The 19,513-nt window shown below is 52.7% G+C and overlaps 1 protein-coding gene across 1 annotated transcript in view; it reads left to right on the top strand.

Moving 5' to 3' along the window:
- Window positions 1-19,513, top strand: part of MGAT5B (alpha-1,6-mannosylglycoprotein 6-beta-N-acetylglucosaminyltransferase B) — a 66,174-nt gene that overhangs the window by 9,136 nt on the left and 37,525 nt on the right. Inside the window, exons 3-8 of the mRNA XM_061141269.1 lie at window positions 3,857-4,004; window positions 14,228-14,343; window positions 14,844-14,917; window positions 15,947-16,117; window positions 16,854-17,018; window positions 17,709-17,878. Of these exons, the coding sequence (XP_060997252.1) occupies window positions 3,857-4,004; window positions 14,228-14,343; window positions 14,844-14,917; window positions 15,947-16,117; window positions 16,854-17,018; window positions 17,709-17,878 (844 nt within the window). The remainder of the gene's footprint in view (window positions 1-3,856; window positions 4,005-14,227; window positions 14,344-14,843; window positions 14,918-15,946; window positions 16,118-16,853; window positions 17,019-17,708; window positions 17,879-19,513) is intronic.

Below are 19,513 nucleotides of genomic sequence, written 5' to 3'. Positions count from 1 at the left end.
TCACGTATCTCCAAGGACCCTAGGGGGCTTATGTCTCTCTCCCTGGACACCTCGTGCTCTGACCTGCTTCTACTGAATTATCCTCTTGGGTGTCTCCCCTCCTGCCTCCGCTGTGTCTCCCACACTGACCTATTGGAAAGGACATTCCTTACCCCTAAACCCTCACACACGGATTGGGGGGATTTGGGGGTGGGGGCTTGGACCACCGCTCAGCACAGTGAGCAGATGACAATTCTCTCTTGGACACCTGCCTTTCAGAGCCCCCTGAAACCCTTCCCCATGGGTCATCCCTTTGGTGGTGGAGCATCCCCGTCCTGTCCAGCCCCTCTGAGCCATTGTCCTGTCCCTGCCCACGTCCCCAGGCCTTGTCCTCCCTGCTAGTCTTCCAGGCTGAGCTGGGAAACTCCAGTCTTCCTAGTTGAATATGCAGAGTCATTTCGTTTTCTCTCTGTCTCATTGCTCTGGGCATCTAGACGATGCTCTGGCCCACCCAGGGGTTTAGCAAAACAAAGTGGAGCCCTCTCCCTAATGAGATTCTGCAGGCTTTTATAAGAACACATCTTTTCTTTCCCATTACCTCCATTTCTCTGGAGGCTGCTAGGGGAAGAGATGGAATAGGAGTCTCAGCCTGTAGACCCTTGAGTCTCAGTAAGTCAGACCCTCACATTTTACTGGAGGGGACACTGAGGCCCAGAGAAGGAAAGTGACCTGTCCCCTCCCCCCACCATCCGGGAGGCAGGGCAGGTCTGGAGTCAAGACCTCTCCTGGGACCTGGTGCTGCCCCCAGGCTTGGTCCGGCTCTGTCTGGCTCTTTTGACCCTTGCAGTTATTGGCTCCATCAGCTGTTTCGCAGCTTTTGTAATGGGGTGGGGGCGGGGTAGGCATTGTCAGTGAGATCTTAGGAGGGGTGCAGACAGTGAACTCCGAGGGGAAAAGGACACTTGGGATGAGCCTGGAGAGAGGGCAGCAGTGTGACAGGGCAGCTGGCAGGCCCGAGCCGTTGCAGGGAACACCGCACGGCCCCAGGAGCTGTGACGTGGCTCAGTATTGCTGGAGTGCTGTGTCTGCAGGTTCCAGATGCTGCCCAAGCTCTGTGGTCCAGTCGGGCCCGAGTGCACGGCCTTGGATAACAGACTCTGGCTTGAGAGTGTTCCCAGCTGTGGTCTCACTTTCCAATTTCCATCCAACTCCTTTGGGGAAGGGCCCACCCCAGCTCCCGCTATGAGTGATCAGGGCAGCCCAGGGAGGCCAGCCACTGCATGATTCCAGGACGTCCATCGTGTAACCCTGAACATGGGGGGCTCCCATTTTCTAGATGCCCAGAAAATACCTGTGCAAGGCAGCTCCAGGATCAGTCATCTGATGGGCTCCTATTTTTCTAGCTGAAATGATGGGAACTCCCCTCTGGTTTTACTCTGTGCTCCAAGCACTGGTTGAAAGTGAGGTATTGCATTTGGATGACAGGCTTGGGTGGGAGGTCTCTGGATGAGAGTACTTTCAAAGAGTCAACTGTCCCCAACTCTGTGAAGCTGAAAGAGAGAAGGAGCTATTTATATCTTGCTTGCTGAGGGACTAACTGATTGAGGCCATGAGTGAGTGGGGAGGGGCTGAGTGAGGGGAGAGACCTCACTTTGCTTCATCAAACAATACAGTGAAATTTCCCGATCCCAGTGGAAAAATCCACCCAGTTTTCTGAGAGGGGGAGGTGGGGAGACCATTAGCTCTTTCAGCTACTCAGGTGGGGAGGGGTGGAGACTGTTTCCTTCCTTCTTTCTGATGCCCAGTTTTTCCAGCACCCAACCCCTCCTCATGTCTCTCCTCTGCTCCCCCCATCCTTCCCCCATCATTCATGCTTGCTGTCTTCTTTGGAGCCAGAGACTGAGGCTCTTTGAGTAACCTGCAGCCCCCAGCCCCCTAAGGCCTCCCTTCTAGGCTCAGGCCAGCTCAGCAAGCAGGGGCACCCAGTCGGAAGGTGACTTGGTATGAGAAGGCAGCCGCAGCCACTGGAATGGGCCTGGCACCAGGGGATACAGGGACAGGCACAGTGGAAATGTCACAAGTAGCCTGGGTGACAGCGAGCCTCTCTAGGGCCCCCTTTGGCTCAGTCCCAAGCATGGAGCAGAGGAGACTGGCCCCTTCCTGACCTCCTCCCCACTTGACTTCTTGTCTCTGCCTCTGGTTCCCTGTGGCTGGCTGTGATCCCTCTTACCTGCATCCTGGCACCTTGAACTTGGGTTGCAGATAGGACCTAATGTTTATTGCCTTGAACTGGGGACACCGAGGCTGAGAACATTACGATGAAACCCTTGGCCTCATGGCCCCTTGAGGGGATGCTGTCAGAGGCAGGTGAGAGCCCAGGTCCACCCCAGCCCCTCTGAGTCCACTGGGCCCCAACCCTGGCTTTCTTGAGAAGCGGATGCTAATGGTGCTCAGCCCTCAGAGAGTCCCGTCACATGCTGGAGCTGCTGCCGCCCCATGGAAAGTACCAGATCATGGCTGTCCCGGGGAGCAGCCCTCAAGCAGTAACTGGTGGGAGGTGGTGTATACATGCTTAGCCCCCTCGCCCCCGCAGGGAGAGAGCTGTGAGGCTGCTTCTGCACCAGCTGGTTTCCCCAGGGTGGTAACATGCCTCTCTGGTCTGTCTCTGCTTCCCTGGCTCACTTCCCCATAACGACCTGCCCTCAAACCTTTATCTGGGGGGTCTGATTCTGGGGATCCCCATCCAAGGTGCCGCCTGACAACCTGCCCCCCACCAGCAGCCTAGGGAATCCCCAGGAGCATCTGGATCTCTAGGGACCCAGATCAGTTGTTAACGGAGATTCAGAGCCTGGCCCCTAAGGTTTGCAGGCAACCTTGGTGGGAGCTGCTACACCTGGAACCGAGCACTGATGGATGGTTTGGAGGGACCATTTAAAACCTTCACAAAATTTAATTAAAAAGGAAGGTGCGGGCTGCTGTCCCATGCTGACATGCGTGGTGCTAATGATGAGGAGTGATTAGATGGGAAATTGTGGAAAGTCTCAGGCTGGTTAACGAGATCTTGGTTGAAGCACCTCATTTTCATCTAATTTTATTCTTCACAAGGTCTCCTGGCCTCTCCTGGAGTTGATCTCTGAGAACCTAAGGACTGGCTTGAGAAGACAAATTCACGCTGGTTTTCTAGAGTGGGGTCTGGGGGAGTGGATGGGAAAGGGAGGTGGCCAAGGCCCCCACCCCTTTGAATACAGGCTCACAGCCTCTCCTGTGCATCTGAGTCACGTGAGGAGCAAGCAGAATGCAGAGTCCGGGGCCCCAGATCCTAGAGATCTGAACCAGCAGATCTACACGAAGGCCCAGGAATCTAGACTTCACCTGGCCAGGAGGTTCAGCTGTGGGTGGATGGTTGACTGTACTTTTAGAAACCCTGATCCACGAGTTCTGTCTGGAACTTGTTGTTGAGGGTCTTTGGGCCTTCCCTGTCATCTCACAGGCCTGAGAGTATGTCTAAAGCTCGATTTTGCAGATGAAAACCAATGCTCAGAGAGGTTAAAAGATTATCCCAATGTCACACAGCTGGTAGGGAGCAGGGTGGGCCCAGGGCTCTCTGGATTCCTGTCCTGCAGGAGTGAGGGGTGGTGCAGGCTCACTCTCCTGGCTCCCTCTCTTTCTTTCTTTTCTTAAAAAATTATTTATTTATTTTAATTGGAGGATAATTACTTTACAATATTGTGATGGTTTTTGCCATACATCCCCCCTCTTTCTGAGAAGAAGCGAGTGGGGCTGGGGTCTGAGTCACCCCTGACCAGACGCCATGTGGTCTCAGGTGGCCTTGGGGCTGCCTGGGCCATGCCTGACACTGCCCACCCTCTGCCCACAGTGATGGGCGGGCCAGAGTCCCGTGGTGTCCTCCGGAAGATGAGTGACCTGCTGGAGCTGATGGTGAAGCGCATGGACACGCTGGCCAGACTGGAGAACAGCAGCGAGCTGCACCGGGCTGCTGGCAATGGGCATTTTGCCGCGGACAGGTGAGGGGGGCCCAGGAGTGGGGGGGGGCTCCTGGAGTGGGGGAGGAGTGGTACCAGCTATACTGGGGATGGGGCCGGGGATACTGCCTCAGAATGCATTTTACACACACACACACACACACATACAGTAAATGCAAAGTGTGTGGTGTTTGCAAATCTTCCCTAAATGGCTTCCTGTTGTACGTTATCTGACAGTTTTGAGCTCTGTCCGTGGTGACCAGTATGTGTGACCGTGCATGAGATGCAATGACCTCAGTGATCATCTGTCTTCCTCCCATGGACCTGGGCCATCGTTGCAAGAATAATTGCCTGGTTTATGCATTCTAAATATTCCCCTGCTGAGGCCACAATATGCAGAGTTCCCTTAGGGTTTGTGCGGCAGCCCCACGTGCTTATTCCTGTCCCTGGGAACCCAGGTGGTGGTCTGAGGTGTGAGGTCCTCCTGAGCCCCTGAGAATGAGGGGGCATGAAGCCAGGGCTGGCCCAGCTGGGAGTCCTGGCCCCCACACTTGGATGTGGAGGAGATGAGGCTGGGACCCCACCCATCCCAGGGGACAAGCTGCACTTGACCTTTTATTAATAGATACTGGGTTCTTGATGAGCCGGAGCCGCTCAATGTGTTTTGAAAGTGTTAGTCGCTCAGTCGTGTACAACTCTGTGCGACCCCACGGACTGTAGCCCACCAGGCTCCTCTGTCTTTGGGATTCTCCAGGCAGGAATACTGGAGTGAGTTGCTATGCCCATCTCCAGGGGACCTTCCCAACCCAGGGACTGAACCCAGATCTCCTGCATTGCAGGCAGATTCTTCACCATCTAAGCCACCAGGGAAGCCCCGATGTGTTCTAACTGCTGAAAAATTAGTTTGAAACCCACACTTTTACACAATTTGGGAGAAGCTATACCTCAGCCAATGTGATTTGCTAAAAGTGTTCTGCTGCCGAAAAATGTGTTTGAAATCCACACTTTTGGACAATTTGTGGGAAAAGCTATACCTCAGCCAATGTGTAGTATGTAAAAGCCAAAGCCATTTCTGAAGTTTGGTGTTTGGTAAGATCAAAGGAAGGGACGGTGGTGAGTGCTGATCCTTGAGAGGTCCTGGCCCGGGGGAGCCTGAAGCACAGTCCGCTCCTTTGGTCTGGTCGGGGATCTTCGGCCCCATAGGCTGCCTGGGCTGGACAGCTGGCCCTGGGTCCCTACTTCAGCAGACCTCTGTGATTGAACATTCTGGGTGCCCAGTCGGGTGGGCCAATATCATCATCCCTGTCCTCATGAGGGCTTCCCTGATGGCTCAGATGGTGAAGAATCCGCCTGCAATGCAGGAAACCTGGGTTTGATCCCTGTGTTGGGAAGATCCCCTGGAGGAGGGCATGGCAACCCTCTCCAGTAGTCTTGCCTGGAGAATTCCCATGGACAAAGGAGCCTGGTGGGCTACAGTCCACAGGGTCGAGAAGAGTTGGACATGACCGAGTGACTAAGCATAGCACAGTCCTCTTAATGGGTGACATTTACTCACAGCTCACCATATCATGTTACTGCCGAGAGCTCGTCAATCCCACAGTGCCTTACGGGGAGGAAGCAGAGGCACAGAGGTGTTTAGGAACTTGCTCAAAGTGGCACAGCTGCTGAGGAGCTGGGCCTGGCTCAGGGCCCAGATCAGCTGGCCCCACCAGAAGCCCACCTTTTTATATACCGAGCTCTTGGTGGCCATTCATTAAATATGCAGTTTCTTGGGGGTTTGTTTTTATCCCTTTGCAAGATTTTTCATATCGATTAGTAATAATTTGTAGCTCAGGAGACACAAATCCTTCTTTAGACCTTTGCTGTGATTTTTTTGTTTTGGGAAATGTAGGCACTAGAATTACATTACTGGACATAGAGAACAAAGAGGGACTCCAAAGGGGGAAGGGAAGGGGATGAATTGGGAAACTGGGATTGACATATATACACTATTGATACTGTGTATAAAATAGGTAACTAATGAGAACCTACTGTAAAGCCCTGGGAGCTCTAGTCAATGTACTAAATGATCTACATGGGGAAGAAATCCAAAAAAGAGAAGGTATAACTGGCTGACTTTGTTTTATAGCAGGAACTAACACAACCCTGTAAAGCAACTATACACCAATAAAATTAATTAAAAAATAAATAAAATTACAGTTCTGGAGCCTGGGATTAAACGCAGAGGTGGGTGTGAGAAGCTCGCCAGAGTGCCCGGCTCCTGGTGGGAGCTCTTCCCCCTTGGGAAGTCGGGGTCCCTGGTTACATGCTGTGGCTCTCCAGAGCCTGAGCATCTGACGGAAGAAACTAGAGATCTCTCTGCTCCTGAAATACGTCTTGGCACCAGTGAAGCACCAGGCAATGCTCCCGGTGCTGGGGACACAACGATGAGCCTTGTCCCCATTCCTGTGGGGAAGACAGGCAGAAACTGAGAAAAAGAAAGAAATGAGATAATGTAGAGATCTTGAGCCAAGCTCCAAGCGTTGAGAGAGCAGATGACTGGGAAAGAGGCTATTCAAACAGGGTGGTCTGTCAAGGACCATGGGAATGGGTGATTTGTGAGCTCAATTCTGAATGAGCAGGAGGAGCCAGCCACATGAGGAGCTGGGGGGTAGAGAATTTGAGGTGGAGAGAACAGCAAGTGCAAAGGCCCTGGGGAAGGAGCAGGCTTGGTGTCTTTAAAAAATATTTATTTATTTGGCTGCTCCAGGTCTTAGTTGCAGCATTCAGGACCTTTAGTTGTAGCATATGGGATCCAGTTCCGACCAGGCCTCTGCGTTGGGAGCGCAGAATCTTAGTCACTGGACCATCAGGGAAATCCCAGGCTTGGTGTCTTGAAGGAAAGAAACCAGTGTGAAGGTCCACCTGGAAGAGTGCGGTGGGGGCTGAGAGAGGGCAGCGGGCAGGCGGCCTAGAGCTTTGTCAGTGATGGCAGGTAGCGTTGGGACCCTGTTCTTAGAGCTGAGGGACATCTCTGCATGAGGGGGGTGTGGGAGGGGAAGAGAAGGGCTGGGGCAGAGACAGGTGGTGATGGTTTAATCGCTAAGTTGTTTCTGACCCTTGCAACCGCATGGACTGTAGCCCACCAGGCTCCTCTGTCCATGGGATTCTCCAGGCAAGGATACTGGAGTGGGTTGGCATGCCCTCCTCCAGGGTGCAGAGACGGGAGATGGAGGCAAAGGTGCTGGGCGCCCCTGGACTCCCCCGGGGGTCTGAGGCCGCCTCTTCTCCGTGTGCCCAGGGTGCTTCTCCCTGATGCTGCTGTGTCCCCTCTGATTTAGCCCCTCGCCCCCGGCTCCATCCTTTCCACTTTCCCAGCGGCCCCAGCTGTGCTCTCCGCTGTCCGGGCTGCAGATCCAGCCTCTGTCCACACTGGTCTGTTCACCAGGGTGAGGGCAGAGTCAAGTGCTCCTGGGCTGCTGGGCCTGCCTCCTGGGGCTGGGAGTGCTCCCGCCAGCACATTCAGTGTCTCTCCGGTTTCTTCCCGTCCCAGCCCGCCCTCCCTCCCCTGCTCTGCCCTTCATCTCCACCCGCTCCAACTTCATCCCAGGAAATAGCAACAATCCATCATGACCAGCAGAGCCCATCAAACCCCACAGGCAGAGCCATAAATTTCAGGGACACTGTTGCTTCTGGCTTCAGGGAGCGAAGCGGTGGGTGTGTCCCGGGCACGCGGAGGCTGCCTGCTCACCCTTCCCATGGGCACGAACACTGCAGTCCCCTCCCTACCCTGACCCCACTCCGGGCTGTCCACCATGGTGCTGGCAGATGAGAACCCTGCCGCCGCTGTGTTTCCAGCAAATTCTCAGTTATCTGCACTTGGATTTCTCACTTTGCAATTATCTGTGGCTTTAAAAAGAACAACCTCCACTGCCCGCCTTCTGCCCTTTGGAAGCTTCTCGGCTGTGCCTCCCACTCATGGCTGGTATATCCTTAGGGAAAGCAAATTCGCTTTATTCAGCCTAGGAAAAAACAATTCAGGTTTATTTGCCGATTTATTGCAAATGGCATTGTATTATGTATCCTAAAACCAAATAGTGATCTCTGAATTTTCCATAAGGCCTCTCTGCAGTGGCAAAGACAGCTGAGATTTGAAGCTGTCTGCGTTCGAGCCAATCTGTATTTGTCGAGTGCTTACTGGGTGCAGGCTCTGGGCTGGGGTGTCAGGAATGGATGGAGGAAACCCAGAAGACGGAAGTCAGGGTTCTTGTCCTCAAAGAGTGTCAGAACTCCTTAGAAAGAGGGAGCCAGCAACCCCTCCCTGTGGAGAAGGGATGGCAGGAAGGAAGATCCATCAGAATTATCATCTGTGAGTAAGGAGTTGAGGTTTTATTTCCCCCCACCCCCCGATTTTTTAAAGCTTTATTTAAAAACTCAAAAATTCTTCTGAGGACTTCCCTGGTTATCCAGGGGCTAAGCCTATGGGTTCCCAATGTAGGGGGCCCAGGTTCCATCCCTGGTCAGGGAACTAGATCCCACATGGCACTACTAAAGATCCCTCATGCCTCAATGAAGATCAAGATCAAAGACCTTGTATGCCACCACTAAGACCCGGCGCAGCCAAATAGATAAGTAAATTAATAATAATCATAAAAAGCTTCTAGATACTCTTGGCTGTCTCTGTGTTGGTGGGGCTAGGTGCTAGGAGTGTAGCTTCTGTGTGTGTGGGTGGGGTGTAGGACAGGGGACACGCTACTGGTTAAGATGACTTGGGGCTCAATTTTAAAAGACATGCCCCACTTCTCACAGGCCCTGTGCTGGGTCCAGCCTCTGGATTTGCCCCTTCCTAATGGGACAGATCCGGGAGTGTGTCTGGACCCTGGGCTGGGGAGAAGCCGGACTGATACAGGGGTGTGGGGAGATATTGGTGACTGGTTGAGAAAGTCACTCCAGGACAGACACCTGTCAAATGTGACATAAATGTGAAGGGTTAAACATCCCTAACAGGGACAAAGGTTCTCAGCATCCCACTGTATGCTGTTTGTAAGACAGGCCTCAAAACCAGTGACTCAGAAATTAAAAATAAAAGGAAATGTATCCAGGACACACAAATGGAGAGAAAGTGAGGATGGCAATATTTATACCAAACAAAGCAGAATTTGAGGCAAAAGAACATATAACAGAACAAAGAATTCTCCTTCATTATTAATAACAATCCCACGCTTAAGGAACTGTTTAACTTATCAAACTGGGAAATGTGTTTTAATTATAAGATTTTTATCACTGAGGATGAAGCCAAATAGACACATGTACTTTTAAGATACTTCAGAGTCCTACTATTGGGACTTCCCAGGTGGTTCAGTAGTTAAGACTCTGAGAGCTCCCAATGCAGGGGGCCTGGGGTTTGATCCCTTGTCGGGAAAACTAGACCCCACAGGCTGCAGCTAAAGATCCTGCCTGCTGCAATTAAGACCAGGCCCAGTCAAATAAATAAAAGAAATAAAAGTAAATATTAAAAAAGAAATCAGTGGGGAAAGGTCAATATGGTATGGATACACATGATGGAATAAAATGTAACCACTAAAAATACATTAAAACTATTTAATGGCTGGCAATGTATTTATTCGTCTAAGTAAAAGAGCCAAGAAACAAGGCATATATAGCAGGATATCAGTGTCTTAAATAAACACGAGTGCATACTAAGTCTCTTCAGTCGTGTCTGACTCTTTTGCAACCCTGTGGACTATAATTCGCCAGGCTCCTCTGTCCATGGGATTCTCCAGGCAAAAATTCTGAAGTGGGTTGCCATGCCTTCCTCTAAGGGGTCTTCCCAATCCAGGGCTCGAACCCGTGTCTGTCACATCTCCTGCATTGGCAGGCGGGTTCTTTACCACTAGTGCCACCTTGGGAAGCCCTACATAAGACATATGAGATGTTAGAAAAGAAAATCCTCCAGGGGAGCACTGGGCTCTGGGGTGGGGATGGGGGCTCTGTTCCCCATAGTCTGGCTTTGCCCCACCCATGGAGTACCAGTCCCTTCCCCAGGTGATGAAACTACAGTCCAACTCCAGCTCTGTTCCTATCAGCAGTGGGAAGACTATCTGTCTATCATCTATCTATCCTGTCTTTCTGATACATACATGTGCATGTATGTGTATATATATTTCTCAGGGCAGGAGAGAAGGCATCGTCTCTGCTCTCACCCGGGGAGGGGCAGGCAGGTCCTTGATCGCATGCTGGCAGCACTCTGATGGCATCAGACCTCTGACGGGAATGAAGAGGGGGAGCAGAGGAGGAGAGCAGTAAAAAAGATGCAGGGAAAACTGGACACCAGGGACGGGTGTTTCCTGTGTTCTCTGTGGTGTGTGAGAGACAGACACCTGGAGAGAACCCATCTCCTGTGCGCGGCGCTCGTGTTTCTGGCTGTCGAGTTTGTGTCTTGGTACATGTGTCTTCAGGCACCTGTGAACGCGAGTCTCTCTGTTTTAAAAGGAAAGCAATCAGTTTTATAATAAAATAACAACTCCCAGCAAGCACGCTGGCCAGCTGCGCAGAAATCAATATCTCATTAATTGAATGCAACCCTCATAAATCATGGGTGGAACTCAAAATTAAACCTCCTTCCTGCGGCTTCCTGGAGCGCTCATGCTGGGGCCAGGGGACTGAGAACTGGAATCAGTAATGGCCTCATGGGCCTTCTGGGGACCTGGCCTGATGGGAGGTGATGCCTGGAGCCGGTGTCCTGGGGGGAAGTGGCCACTGGTTACTGACTGGAGCCAGAGTTTCCTGCTCCGTTCCCTGCACCTCTGGCCCCTGGCTCTGCGTGGTGAAGGGGCAGAGGGTCCTGAGGTCAGTGGGTGGGCTATGGTGTTGATTGCTTCTTCAGGGGACCCTGGGCCAGTGCCCAGAGGTTGGCCATACCAGGGTCAGCCTTGGAGGGTGGCTGGCTCCAGGAAGCCACTTATGCCCGAGCATATTTAACCAGTAGCAAAATTATATTTTATGACTGCATTGGCATAATGATGCTTATAGTAACATTACATATTAAAATCTTTTCCTGACCTCAATTTTTTCCTGACGTTTAGAGGAATGGGAACATTTTTGTGGAGCCCCTGAAAGCACTGTGGGCCCTGACAGGGCACAACCCTGGCCTGATGGAGAAGCCAGCCCTGCCACCACCCCAATCCCACAGTGACAACACCGTCAGCGGTGGGCAGCTGCACAGCTTGTCCCCAATCCACCCCCCCCTTTTCTTTTCCACGGAAGCATTTCCCAGGTCACAGATGTGCTGTGGTTTGAAGTCTCACAACATCAACTTTTGTTGTCATTTAAAAAAAAACTTCCCAAGGAAAGAAGCCTAATCCTATATTATTTGAAAATAGAAAGTGCTGTGCAAATGCTAAGTCCAGTATAATAATAGTGATGCCAAGTAATTCCGTTTTGAACAAGTTGAACTTGTTAAATCAGACAGATGCCATCTGTGCTGTTTTAAAGCCCAGGCTGGTGATATGTTTTATGCAAAAAAAAAAAAATGCTTATCGTATGAAAATTGCTGAATCTCCCCAAAAGTGAAGTGCTTTGCTCTGTAGTTAGATTTATGAGGCTTCCTCTCAAGGCTGGGGTGACTCCTGGAGGTAGGGAGTGAGAATGTCTCAAGCATTTATTGAGCACTTACTGTATACTGAGCCCTTGACAGTCAGCTTCATATCTAATCCTTGCAGTTCATCACTTCGTGAGGGAGCTAAAACTATTCAGACTTTATATGAGCTAACCCTGGGGCTCAGAGAGGTTAGGTTACTTGCCCAGAGTCACACAGCTCTCCACTGGAACCAGGATTTGAATCCAGAACCTCTGACTCTGAGGTCCTTTCTCAGTCCGATGCCTGCATGCTAAGTCACTTCAGTTGTGTTTGATTCTTTGTGACCCCATGAACTATAGCTTGCCAGGCTCCTCTGTCCATGGGATTCTCCAGGCAAAGAATACTGGACTGGGTTGCCACGCCCCCCTCCAGAGGATCTTCCCGACCCAGGGATTGAACCCATGTCTCTGATGTCTCCTGCATTGGCAGGCGGATTCATGACCACTAGTGCCACCTGGAAAGCCCTCTAATAAGTCTCCGAATAAAGTGGACCCAGAAGCATGAGGAGTCAAAGGCTCCCCCCTACCCCCCGTTGCTCTTCATCTCCCATGAAAGAAGCAACAGGATGAAGGCTGGGCCTATGGATATGGTACCTATGGATATGATCTTGTTCAGAAATAGGGCTTCGGTAGATGCAGTCAAATTAAGATAGGTGATACTGGATCAGGGTGGGCCCTAATCCAGTGCTGCTGTTCCTATAAGAAGAGGAAATTTGGACACACACATAAGAAGGCCGAGGAAAGACAGAGACCGAGGGCTACTGGCCCCCCCAGAAGCTAGGACAGACGTTCCCCCAGAGCCTCCAGGAGGAAGCAAGCCTGCTGACACCTTGCCTGCAGACTTCTGGTGCCCAGGGTGTGAGAGAAGACATCTGGACCGCTCTAAGCCCCCAGTCTGTGGTCATTCGTTGCAGCAGCCACAGGAAGTGAATGAAAGGCAATGCCATTTTCCAGGAGAGTTTGGAGAGGGTGGACTGGACTGCCTGTGTGCATGTGTGCACACAAGTGTACATGTGTGTGCACAGGTGTGTGCTGGGCTCATCTCCCCGCTTCCTGCCGCCTCTGCCTTTGGTCCCCACACCCTTCCTCTCCTTACAAAAAGTGGAGCAGGGAGGACTTCCCTGGTGGTCCAGCGATTAAGAATCTGCCTTCCAGGGCTTCGCTGGTGACTCAGTGGTAAAGAATCCAGCTGCCAACACAGGAGACACAGGTTTAATCCCTGGTCTGGGAAGAACCCACGTGCCGCAGAGTGGCTAAGCCCGAGTGCCACTGCTACTGAGTTTGTGCTCTGGAGCCCGGGAATCGCAACTGCTGAAGCCCGCACGTCCTAGAGCCCATGCTCCGCGAGAAGAGAAGCCGCCACATTGAGAAGTCCAAGCACATGACCTAGAGAGTAGCCCCACTTGCTGCAACTAGAGGAAAAGCCCGTGTAGCAGTGAAGACCCAACACAGCCAAAAAAAAAAAAAAAAAAGAGCATGCTTTCGAATGCACGGGACGTGGGTTTGACACCTGGCTGGGGAACTAAGATTCCACATGGCAAGGGGCAACTAAGCCCACACACCACAACTGAAGAAGCCTGGGCATCGCAACTACTGAGCCTGCGCTTTGCAGTGAGGACCCAGCACAGCCAAAGTTTTAAAAAAGGAAAATGGTGGGGGGCGGGTGGCCGAGGAGGGGCAGCACTGTGCCTTTCCTGGTGGGAGGTGGGGTTTGAAGATCCCAGAGGAGCCCAGGTTGGAAAAATCCTCCTTCGTGTAGTTCTCATTATGTGCGGCGAGGAAGACCCAGTCCTTGTACAGGGATAAATGAAGCTTACAGTTGGCCTACGAAGCCAGAGGAGGTGGTGAAAATCAAAGGGAACGGAATCACTGTCTTCAGGAAAAAGGAAGCGGCCTTCTGGAGAGGGGCCCCCAGAGCCCTCCTGGCTGCGAGCCCCACGTGCCGGCTGAGTGGAATCTGTCTTAATAGAAGTTTTTGCCGTGAGAAAAATACTGCATCTGATGTCTAATAAACTCCTCTGACAGGGGAGTGGTGATCAACACCAGGGGATACTCCAAAAATTAAGGCAGCGCCAGTATTGATGGTGAGTCGGAGGGCTGTGATGTTTGTGGCAGTGAACTCGTTTAGGGTCCTGGGAGAATTCATTCTTGGGAATCCAGCAATAATTTTACTAGAGGTTTTAATAGTTGGCAAGTCCCCAGGCTACTTTGTGTGGAATTTATTTTGGCAAGATACAGCCCTCCCTGGGAGAAAAATAGAGAAAGAGACTCAGGGTGGCCGGCTGAGCCCAGGAAAAGGGGCTCCATCACCTGGGGGTCCCCAAACACATCCCATCCAGGCTCTTGAAGGGAATTCCTCTGCCCGTGTCAGCCCGAGCACTGCCCTTGGCCTGGCACCTGCTGCTGTGGGTTTTCCTAGCGGCATGCCAGGTGGGCATGCTGATGGTTAGTGAGTGAGCTCCATCAGCCCTGGCTGAGAGCAGCGGCTCCATTTCCTGGCCTGACTGTCGGTCGCTGAATTGCTGTTCCGTGCAGGCTGGCCTTTGGGTGCTGGGGGCCCTGCAGTCCTTTGCAGGCAGGCTGAGCCCTCCTTCCCCTGCCCCCGGGAAGGCCATCACCACAGGCTCACCCTGGCTTCTCCCTCTCAGGCTCTCTGCCGGGACTGGCCTCATGGAGCGGATCCAGGCCATCGCCCAGAACGTCTCGGACATCGCTGTGAAGGTGGACCAGATCCTGCGCCACAGCCTGCTCCTGCATAGCAAGGGTGGGGGCCGGGGGCGCCTCGCGACCCCCAGGAGGACAGAGTGCAGGGCGGTGGGATGTCAGGCGTGGGGCCCGATTTCTCCCTGCAGCAGCTCCCCTGGTTCCTGGGGGGTCCTGCCTCGGGCTGTCAGTGGGGTGACCCCACCATCCCGGGGTGGCCCCTCTGTCCCTCTGATGTGGGGAGCATCAGGTTGGGAAGCCCCCTCAAGAAGTCGGGAGTGCATTCGGATGTGTGCCTGAGGTCTGCCCATCCAGAGAACTGGTCTTTAACCATTCAGGCCAGCTCCTCATTGGCCTGAATCGCCTAAGGAGGGTGGGCATGGTGGCAGAGGGGGCAACTCAGGCCCAGGCCAGCCCTGGCAGGTGGCCTTTCAGGGAAGAAAACGCAGGTCAAGGGCAGTGTGTGCTCCCATGCTGCCCCTTCCCACCTGCCTTGTACTTTCTCTGCCGGGCTCCTTCCCGGACCCAGGTCCTCAGCAAGCTGGCCTTCTCTCCCTGCAGTGTCTGAAGGCCGGCGGGACCAGTGTGAGGCGCCCAGTGACCCCAAGTTCCCTGACTGCTCAGGGAAGGTGGAGGTGAGGCTTGGGGCTGAGGGTTGGGGTGGGGGTGACCAGGAGAAGCAGGCCCCTCAGTGGGAGCTGTGCCCCAGATTAGCTCTGGGGTTCTGCTAGCAGCAACATTCACCACCAAGGGGCTCTCTGCCTGGCCTCCGGACCCTCACACTGGCACTAGCTAGCAGAGGCCAACCTCAGAGGAACTGCTTCTCTGCTTGGGCCACCTGCCTGGTCCACCAACCCAAATTTCCCAGAATGGGTCCTGTTTTGGGGTTTTCAGTACTGTCTTACAGCAGACAAGTTATTAAATATACATGTGCCACCCCCAGCAGCCTGAATCCCAACAATTTCACACAAGGAGTGGACCTCATTCTCTCTCTTCATCCCTTCTAGCCCAGCTGGACTGAGAGAATCCCTCCCCCGCACCCAGGGTGCCTCCTCACCCCCGACTGCATGGAGTCTGTCTATCTGGGGAGCCAGTTCACAGGCATAAAAGCCAGCCCCTCAAAAAAAAAAAAGCCAGCTCCTCACTGGTGCTGAAATTCCTGAGTTGGGGGGCAGTGGCACTGCAGACCCTTTCTTGGGGACCATGTGGGGGCCACTGTGGATGAGTCCCGCCCTGGCTGCAGCCCTTGTCTGCTCAGAGGCTGCGCCCTGACCTTGGCATCAGCCGAACCCGGCTCTTGGTTATGGATGGAGAAAAAATGATGAGGGACCCACTAGGCCTGCAGCTGCTGCACCTCCACTGTTGGACCGCATGTGTCCTGACCTGGCTTCATTCCTGCAGGGTCCTTGTCTTTCTGGGCCTGGGGGAATGGTGGGCCATTCTGGCCTTCCCTGAGTTTCTCAGCGGCCGAGACATAGGGCTGGGTCCTAGGATCCTGGTCCAGTCTCTCTTCTCTGCTTCTGGCCTTGCTGCACCTTTAGGATGGGCCCCAGGGACCCTCTCCTGGGGGACCTCGGGGTCCCCAAGGACATCCCCCAAGGGGGCCCTGAGGGTACAGGAAGGACTGGCGCTGGCTCCCTGGCCCAGGCTGGCCCTCTCCACAGTGGATGCGTGCCCGCTGGACCTCTGACCCTTGCTACGCCTTCTTCGGGGTGGACGGCACCGAGTGTTCCTTCCTCATCTACCTCAGTGAGGTCGAGTGGTTCTGCCCCCCACTGCCCTGGAGGAACCAGACGGCCACCCAGAGGGCTCCCAAGCCCCTCCCCAAAGTCCAGGTAGGTGAGGGAGGTGGGTGGGTCGGCAAGGGGCTGGTGGCCGGGTCGTGCTTGGCGGACAGCAGGGAACACTTTGCCCCCGGGTAGGATAAGGCCAGCTGGCTCTGCCTGGTGGGTGGGCTGGTCCCGGCCTGCGGGTGCTCGCCCCAACTCCTGCGGGATGCTGCAAAGCTGAAACTACTTGAGGGGCAGGCTGGGGCCCTGGAGGCGCCTCCCTTAATGGACTGGAATAATAGTAATAATAGCTGTCACTCATTGGAGGCTCCCTGTGTGCCAGACACTTTATTTGTACTTAAATCTCACAGCAGTCCTTACACAGTCGTATTTAACAGATGACAGATCTGAGGTCTGGAGAGCTGAGTTAACTTCCTTAAGGCATACGGATACTCTGGCTCCGGTGAAAGGCAGCCTGGCTTCTCTGCCCTTGGAGACCCGGCTCTGACCACGACCTCACTGCCTCCTTGTCGGAGCTGGGATCCTGGGAACAGGTCACAGCTGACCCCGTCCTGAAGGGCCCAGGACTGGTGGCTGACTGGAGCTGGGCTGGGACAGACCGACATGGCTGGGGGAGTGACTGTTGGGGGGATGAGAGTGGGGCTTATGACTCTTAGAAACATGGAAGGAGCTAGAACAGACCGAACCTCACAGGAAAGATGCCTTGGGTGGTGGGTGATGGTGGTGTTGTAGCTGCTGGCTGGAAGTTAGAGAACTGAAGTCTGGACCCCACCCCCTCCAGGCAGTTTTCCGGAGCAATCTGTCCCACCTCCTGGAGCTGATGGGCAGTGGGAAGGAATCGCTAATCTTCATGAAGAAACGCACCAAGCGGTTCACGGCCCAGTGGGCACTGGCCGCCCAGCGGCTGGCGCAGAAACTAGGGGGCGTCCGGAGGGACCAGAAGCAGGTACCTCATCCTCCCAGTGCATTCAAGGAGCTGAACTTAGTGAGCCGGGGGCCTCAGGCTGCCAAGGGCACCCTGGGTCTACCCTTGAAAGACTTTCATTGTGTTTATTTGAATTTGAGCTGGGGTGGTGCGGCAGCAGAGTCAGGATGGATGTGTGTGTTGGTCCTGACCCTTTTCAAGTTTGGGGCAGAGTGACTCCCCCTCGCCCTTAGGAGTCCTGCATTCTGTGGACGTCTTGTTCTTGTCAGGCAGAAAAGTCGTGTCATTTGCCTGGAATGTTGGGAATAATGTAGCCTGTTTGGGGGAGTTCCTCAGCTCGTTGGTTCCTCCATCTGTCTGTCCATCCATCCATCCATGCGATAAATACTTACCTGACTCTCATTCGCCCTGTTTCTTTCTTTCAGAGTCCTTGTCATTTCATGAATTTTCTCTTGTCTGTGTTTACTGTTGTCTGCCTCTTTCATCTGGAACATAAGCGCCCTGAGGGCAGGATGTGACCGTCCTGCTCACCTGTGTCTCCAGCGAGGTCACCGTGCCTCCTGGTCCTTCTGCTGTGCTCTGGTGCCAGAAAGCACAGCCGGGAGGGAGACCGTGTCTTCCGCTGGCTGGCTCTCCCTGGGGGTGGCCGGGCCGAGGGCTGCTGCTCCCCCAAGCTGACCCTCTGTGTCCCCCCACCCCCGACCCCACCAGATCCTCGTCCACATTGGCTTCCTGACGGAGGAGTCGGGGGACGTGTTCAGCCCGCGGGTGCTGAAGGGCGGGCCTCTGGGGGAGATGGTGCAGTGGGCAGACATCCTGGCTGCTCTCTATGTCCTGGGCCACGGCCTCCGGATCACAGTGTCCCTGAAGGAGCTGCAGAGGTGAGTGCAGTTCTTTTGTTGTTGTTGTTTTTACAATTTTATGTATCAATAAACAATATATGATTTAGTTTTTATTTTGGTTTAATTTGAGCTTTGTAAAATTTTTACCTACTGATTATAGCCTTGAAGATTTGTTTTCTTCACTCATTATTAGATTTCCAAGATTCCTCCATGTTGCTGCCTATAGCTCTATGTCATTCATGTTCACTGCTATATAATATTCCATTGTGTGACTATACTACAATTATTCATCAATTTTTCCTATCTGTGGACATTTCCCCGTGTTTTTTCATGTTATTTTGAATGATACTATCTGTGGAGGACATGTCACCGGGTATCCCTGGGTCAGAGTTTCTCTTGGGTATAGACTGAGTTTTTTCTTTGGTATAGACTTAGGTGCACAATTGCTGGGACTCCAGGTGTCTAAAAATTCAGCCTGACAAGAAAATGCCAGTTGTTTTCCTAAGTGACTGCACCAGTTGAGTCTTACCATGTGTAGGTTCCCAGGGGGCTGATTCTTCCCCACACTTAGTGTTATTGGGCTTTCTCACTGGGGGTGTGGAGGGGTATTGTGGTATCTTGTTATGGTCTTAACTTTCATTCCTTGACAACTGATGAGGTTGAGCAGTTGATCATATGCTTGGCTCTCCTTATTTCCTCTTGATGAGATGCCTGTTTGTGTCATTTGTCACTTTTCTGCTTTGCTGTTTATCTTTTCCTTATTGAGTTATAGGAGTTCTTTATATATTATAGGTATAAATCCTGTGTAAGTTATATGTGTTTTAAAATCTCCCAATCTTATTTGTGGCTTGTCTTTGTGATTTCTTTATGTCTTTTTTTAAGGAACAGGAGGACTTAATTTTAATATATTCAAAGTTATCAAAACATTTTCTTTATGGCTTGAGATTTTGTGCTTGGTGAATTTCTATTCCTTTCACTGGCAGTGAAATGAGACTGTCCTAATTTGTCCCAGGGTCTAACTAAGGAGACTTCCCAGGTGGCTCAGTGGTTAAGGATGTACCTGGCAATGCAGGACACACAAGAGATGCGGGTTGGATCCCTGGGTTGGGACGATCCCTTGGAGGAGGAAATAGCAACCTGCTCCAGTATTCTTGCCTGAGAAATCCCACGGACAGAGGAGCCTGAAGGGCTGCCGTCCAAGGGGTTACAAAGAGTTGGACACGGCTGAATGACTGAGCACATAACTAAGGAAGGCCCCTAAATTGTTTGCCTGCAAATTGACTTTTCTTCACCAGACCATGAACTTACTTTCAGGTGGTTCTCAAGCTAAAATGTGATTCCTGTCTAGAGCCTGACCACCACCTGGATGGTCTGTTAGTTCTAGATGTCTCTCTCTCTCTTTTCTTTTTTTTAATGGGCATTTTGTCCTGACCACAAATGCTGATGCTCCGTAGCAGAGAAGTGTTGGAGAGAGGAGGATGCTGGCGGGGACCGAGCCATGGACAATACTTGGTCGACAGGGCCCAGGGAGCACTGGTCTTGGGCGGCTACTCAGAATGAGTGACTCAGTCTGCCAGTGACTCAGGTTGTCAGAGAGAGTCAGGGGAGAACGAGGCTGAGACTAGGGTGTGCTGTGAGGCTACCAAATGACCTAGTAGTTTGAAGGTTTTCATC

This window comes from Dama dama, chromosome 5 (assembly GCF_033118175.1).
Source record: "Dama dama isolate Ldn47 chromosome 5, ASM3311817v1, whole genome shotgun sequence".
Lineage (NCBI taxonomy): Eukaryota > Metazoa > Chordata > Mammalia > Artiodactyla > Cervidae > Dama > Dama dama.
Note: the sequence above shows the minus strand (reverse complement) of the source record. Positions and strands in the feature narration are given on the sequence as shown.